The 6,956-nt window shown below is 15.8% G+C and overlaps 2 protein-coding genes across 2 annotated transcripts; one reads left to right on the forward strand and one right to left on the reverse strand.

The window, feature by feature from the left end:
• Positions 1–435: 435 nt before the first annotated feature.
• PGAL8A_00281200 (conserved Plasmodium protein, unknown function) lies at positions 436–1,755 on the forward strand (the record flags this gene model as incomplete). Its single annotated transcript, XM_028671807.1, has 1 exon — positions 436–1,755. One exon carries the CDS (start codon positions 436–438, stop codon positions 1,753–1,755), a length of 1,320 nt encoding a protein of 439 aa, XP_028528423.1.
• Positions 1,756–1,986: 231 nt separating this feature from the next.
• Positions 1,987–4,431, reverse strand: PGAL8A_00281300 (conserved Plasmodium protein, unknown function; the record flags this gene model as incomplete). Its single annotated transcript, XM_028671808.1, has 2 exons — positions 1,987–2,059; positions 2,147–4,431. 2 exons carry the CDS (start codon positions 4,429–4,431, stop codon positions 1,987–1,989), a joined length of 2,358 nt encoding a protein of 785 aa, XP_028528424.1.
• Between the last annotated feature and the right edge of the window lie 2,525 nt (positions 4,432–6,956).

Consider the following 6,956-nt stretch of genomic DNA (forward strand, 5'->3'; position numbering starts at 1 on the left):
AGTAGAAATTTTCTGAAGGGTATTTTTTTTTTTTTTTTTTTTTTTTATTGATAAAGTTTATGTTAAATATTTAAGAATTATTTTAATTTAAAATTATTCTATAAATACATTGTAAATTCTATTTTTTTTTTTTTTTTTTTCTAAAATGTTAATTTTGTTTAGTTTTTCCTTAATTTCATATTTGTATTTTTATTAATACTGATTAAATTTTTTTTTTTTTTTAATTTTAGATTATTATGTTTTATTCAATATTTTTCTAATATTATTATGAAGGATTTTTGTTAATTATAATTTTAAATTTAGTATAAATTTCATTTTGAAGTTTTTATAAAATTTTAATTATTTTTTGTTAGTATATCAAATAATTTAAAAGTAAAAATATATATATATATATTATACATATATATATATAAAATAAAAAAAATAATATGAATAATGAAAATTTTTTTAATTTCGTTAGTTACTATTTTTTTAACCTTCCTCATTATTAACATCATATTTGAATATATTCATATATTCAATTTAAAAAAACATAAAAATAAAAAAAATACAAATAATAAAAGACTATTAAAATTCTTTTTACACATACAAATACTAAAAGAAATAATAGTTAATTCTTTTATTAATTTTTTTATTAAAATTAAAGTAATATTTCATTGTATATATAGATATGTGTCATTTAATAGAAATAAATATATTAGTATTCCCATGAGTGAAAAAGATGAAAGCTTGATAAATAAAGATAATTGTGAAATAAAAACAATATATTTTATCAGACATAGTGAATCTGTATGGAATAACACTTTCAATAAAAAACTTACTTTTAAAACGTTTATGAATATTTCTTTAGTAATTTTTTATGAATTCATATTTTTATTTAGTAAAAAATCTGCGTTAATAGATGCCCCTTTAAGTACTAATGGAATAATTCAGTCTCTTGAATTATCTAACTTTTTGCAAAAAGAAAAAAAAAATAAAGATGGAAGTAAACAGTGTGTTGTTCCTATTAATCAAATAGATATATCAGAAGAAAATGCAAAAAAATATGAAAATAGTTCAGAGATGATAAAATTGCAACGTTGTGATAATAAGAAAAATAAAACGTTTAATAACAATAAAGTTGCGGAAAGCAACGTTGATATGAAAAATGTGAATTTAAAAAATAATAATGATGAATATGATCATGAAGAAATAATTAATCTAAGTATAAAAGAACATATAGATGTGCTGAATAAATTAAAATATAATAGTGTTTTGTTATGCTCAGATTTAAGAAGAACCATATCCAGTTGTTTTATTTCATTTTATAATAGAATAAATAAGTTTAACGAATCAATTTATGTTTTAAATTCATTACAAGAGATAAGCAGGAATCCAGATTGTGTACCACTTCTTAGATTTTTTAATAAGTATATAACTACTGATATAGAAAAATTTTTGCACAAAGATGTAGAAAGATTATTTAAAAGAAATTTAAAAATTGCCAATACATATTCCAAGAGTTATTTTTTAGACACATTAAAATATATTTTTAATAATGAAAATAATATTTTCATAATATTTGGTCACAGTTTGTGGTTTTTATTGTTTTTTAATTACTTCTTAAAAATTCCACATAAAGCAAAAACTTATAAGATGCAAAATTCAAGCATAGTAGTATTTAATATAATGAAATGTACTCATGAAAATAAGGTTAATTATGAAATTGAAAAAAATAGTATTAGAGTTATCTACAAAGGTTTTGATGAAAAGTAATATTTTAAAATAAAAAAAGTCAAAACAAAAAAAAAAAAAAAAAAAAAAAAAAAAGTAAAAATAAAACAAAAAATTATTTGATTAGGTATAAGAATAATAAATAAAATAAACATATATCACAAAAAAAGTAATAATAAAATGAGAAATATTGAAATATTCTAAAAATTAGAATTCTATTATAAAAAAAAATTTATTTAAAAAATGGAATTCTATTTTTTTTTTATATTTTTGTTAATAAAGTAACTTGTTCAATTCGAAAATCATGTTATTCATGTTTATTAATGTGTTTTCACTTAATTCATACCTAAAAAAAACAAAAAAAAAAATATTTTCATATTTATAGATATATATATATATATATATATATATATATATATTTATAATTTAATACTTGTTCATATTAATTATATATTTTGCTTTCTTTAAAAAGTAATAATGAGAAATTTTATTTTTATAAAATATTATAAGAAGCTGAAAAAAAATAGAAATATTAATAGAAAATATCTCATCACATAATTGTTTTAATAATATATTAAAAAATTTGTTTTGTTTTTGAATCATATTCATTTGATCTAATGTCTTAAAAATATATAAAATACTGGATGAACAAAATTTTAAATGTTTGTTTATTATTTTATCATATATTATAGTTTTAATTTCATTAAAATAAATATTTGCGTTTTCTTTATCCATTAGTGTGCAAAAATAAAAAAAATTGGCTAGATGTTTTTCTTTCAAATAATAATTAAAAAAATAATTTTTTGAAAATTGAAATATTTTTTCAATTTGTTCTTTTGATATATTAAAATTTTCATTTAAATATTTAAATCTTCTTTTGAACAATTCGTGATTTATTAAATATTTTTCCGATAAATAAGTAATTTCTTTTTTTTTTTCATTATATAGGAATGTAATATCACTTTTTATCTTATTTTCGTTATTAACAGTACTGTAGTATTCTTCTATCAAAGAAAAGTTTGCATTAATCACATAATCACTATCTTCTATATATAAATATTTATAGATATTTAAATATATTAAGCTTATATTTTTTATCGAGTTTATTAATTCCTTATCTTTTATTGAGCTATTTGTAATGATTTTGCTAAAATAAGATAGTAAATATATAGGTATTGTATAAATATTTTTGCATATATGGTCTAATAAAATTACTTTTAAATCTTCAATTTTATTATTTTGTAATTTAGTTTCAGATAATCCTTTAAAAATTAAAAATATTTGAAAGATACTAAAATTATTTGCATTATATTTTATCTTACCATATAAAAAATCATTAAATAAATTAAAAGAATAATTAAAATTTCCTTCTTTATCTCCTTTTTTAAACAAATAATTACGTTTTTTCTTTTCTTCTTTTATTTTTTCATCATTTTCTATATTATTTCCTTCTATTTTCGTTTCTTCATTATTAACGTAGATATTGTTTATATTGTTGTATTTTAAAAAAGAATATGTTATTAAACTTAAATTCTCTAATGAAGCTGAATTTAATGTATCAAAAATTTTATTATAAATAATATTATATATATTCTTATTCTCCAATATTTTTCCTTTTAATGAATATGCTAAAATACTTATATAATTATCATCTAATAAATAACATTCTTTTTCTATTTTGCGAAATATATTCTTCCATTTTAGATTCTCTGAATTTTTAAAAACACAAGATGCAAAACACAAAACAGAAATATGTTTAATATTTAACTTTTCCATGTTATTATTTAGATAATTTATTAATTTATTTATAACATTTCTATTTCTTTCTTGAAAGAACAAATTTATTCTATCCAGTAAGCAAAGGGATAATAAAGAAGAACATACATAATCAATTTCACATAGATCCAAATCATATCTCTTAAAGGTTTTAGAAATACTATCAAATAATAAGTATGCATAATTTACATTTTTATAAATATTATAAGAATCCAAATTATTTATTTCATTTGTATTCCTATTTTTAAAAATGTAAAAAGAATTTATAATAGATAAAATGTCATTAACATCAATATCATTCCTATTTAAAATAAGCAGTGAACTATGTTCAATAATTTTTTTATATATTTCTTCATTATAAAAGTCACTATTATTATTCATTGCAAATAATACATTTGAGCAATTTTTTAAATTAAAAGAATATAAATTTGAGGATATATTGCCAATCATAGTAATAAAAAAATAGTGATTATAATAGTGAGATTGTGAAGAATATTTAAAAATATAGCTTAAAATATTCCCATTCATTTTATTCATTATTCTAGTACATCTATTTAATAAATTTTTCCATATAAAACTATCATATATATTTTCTTTTATACATTTATTCATAATTACGCATAATGTGATTTCATCCATTTGCTCAATATATAAGCTTCCACCCAATTTGTTATGTAAAGATATATTTGGATAACCAAAAAAATTTAAGCTAGTTTTTTCGTTTATCATATCTATATTATCATTTTCTACTACAAATTGCTTATTTACATGCTTTTGTTTCCAATATTCTCCTTTTATATTAATTTTATGTATATTAAATTTTTCTGCTAATGGTCTTCTCGTTTTATATTTATCATTTTGTTTACTCCATTTTCTTTTACTAGGAGGGTTATAATATCTTTTATCAAAAAATAAGAAAAAAACATTCTTTTTTATCTTCATTTAGATCCTTTTTTTTTTTTTTTTTTTTAATCAATATATAATGAAAAAAAATGAACATTAATTTGAATAATTGAATTTATATATTTTAATCATTTAAAATAAATATATTGTATTTACACACATTTAAATTATGATATTCATACATATTCTTCTTATTATATCTTTCTTTTTTTTTTTTTTTTTTTTTTTTTTTTTATATATTTTTAAAATTTTTATATTATAATAAACTTTTGAAAATATTAATATTATATATTTAATTTGTGTTATATTTCCATATTTTTATTTTATAGGCTAAAATAACCATGTTTTATATATATATGTAAAAAAAAATATATTAAAAGTATTTTCAAACAAATTCTACTGAATAAAATTGTTTACAATTTATTTTTTTTTTCATATATATTCTATATGAAGAAGAGGAAAAAAATTATGCAAAAATTAAAAAATAAAATTGAATTAAATGAACTGTATGCATTAAAGATATTAATTGAATGTGAAAAAAATATAAATAAAATAGCAAACATGTAACTTTAAAGTTATTAAAAGTAACTCTTCTTTATTTATGGAACAAAAACAAAAGATTACAAAAAAAAAGAAAAATAACTATTTATTATTATTCTAGAAAAAAGGAGTGTAACTTTTATAAAATGTTAATGAGCCATATGAAAGATAATAATAAAGCATTAGGTTTAAATAAACTTTTTATCAAAAATATTAATTTAATAAAAGTTACATAGAAAAAAAAATAATTTTAAATTTTTTAATATTCTTCATTATTTTAATTCTTTAAATAAAGAAAGTAATTAATGCTATAAAAATATAATAAATTACTGAATAAAAATTCTACTTAACTAAAAAAGTATTAAAATTTTCAAAGTAAGGAATAATAACATATTTTATATGTTCATCTCTTATCAAAGGAAAAATAGATAAAAATAAATTAAAAAATATCTATAAATTTATTTAATTTACAAGAATAAATAATTACTTAAATTTTTCATAAATTTAAATAATATAATATTTAAATAGCTTAATTAATAATAAAATCTATATGAAAAAATTTATTCATATAAGTGTATTTTTACTTTGATGTTGAATATAAGTTTAGAGAGAAAGTTTTATTTTAAAATAATAAAAAAATTATACTAAAAGATTTAGAATATAATATATACATATGAGATATAAATTAGTATAGTTATATATTTAAAAAAATAGATTTATGTAATAATTGCTTTTAAAAAAAAAAGAACCTTGAAAATATATTAATTTTTTAAATATATATAAAACAAAAAAATATTACAGTTTGATATCAACAATCTCAAACTGAATATATTTAAAATTATTAATATAAAAAATAAGAAAAAAAAAGATTATTATATGACATGTATATAAAAAAAAAAAAAAAAATTTTTAAAAGTTAAAATTGTGCATTGTTTTTAATAAATTTCCATTTTTCCATTAAGTATATAATTTCAGTTAAGAAAAATATTTTTGAACAGTTTTTCACTTTTTTTTCTTTTTTTTTTTTAATGTTTCTTTTTTATTATTTATATTAAATTTAAAAATATTTTGTTAATATGGGTTATCTTTTTATTTTCCTTATTTATTCATTATTTTTTATTTCCTTCATATATAATTATTAATATTTATGTATTCTTTTAGGTAATAATAATTTCGTTTTTTATACATGCATATAACAAAATAAAAAAAATAATAAAATAAAATTAAATAAAAGTGAAAAAAAAAAAGTAATGTTATAATTATTATATAATAAAAGCAGGATATAATGAATATATTTATTCCACTAACACATTTATAAATAAAATTTTTAGTGTGCATGGTTATGTTGAATATTAATAAAACATATGAAATATTTTCCTATTAAAAAAATTTTTTTTTTTTTTCTTTTTATATATTTTTAATATTTTACATACTACAATATATTGACATTTGTTTTTTTTTTTATATTTTTTTTTTTTTTTATTCTTTTCTTCTTTCCCCTTCATGTAAATTAGTATTTAAAATTTAACAGTTTTTATATATTTTTATCTTAATAATTTTTATCGATTTTTTTTATATTTTTTTTCATTGTTATTTTTATTTTTGTTTTCATTTTTATTTTATTTTTTTTTTTTTTTTTCACTATTTAACCTATCTTTATTATTGGTGTAATTATAAGCATATTTTTTCCCTTTTTTCTTTTTTTTATTTTGTTCTTAAAATTTAAAAAAATTGCAAAGGAGCTTTTAGAATTAAATGAAGAATCTATTGAATTTGTGTTTAAGGAAATTTAAAGTAAATATATTTTTCATTTATTTAAGATATAGTTTATAGGAAAATAACTTATATATTTTATTTTTTTTTTTTTTTTTTGGTTTTCTAAGAATAATCTTCTATGATTTATAAATAATATATATTAATTTGTGTTTATAAAAAAAAAAAAGAATTTTTATATATCTTTAAGATTTTGGATATATTTTAATGGAAATTATTTTGTAGACAAAAAAAAAAAAAAAAAAAAATTA

This window comes from Plasmodium gallinaceum (genome assembly GCF_900005855.1).
Source record: "Plasmodium gallinaceum strain 8A genome assembly, contig: PGAL8A_v1_87, whole genome shotgun sequence".
Classification (NCBI taxonomy): domain Eukaryota; phylum Apicomplexa; class Aconoidasida; order Haemosporida; family Plasmodiidae; genus Plasmodium; species Plasmodium gallinaceum.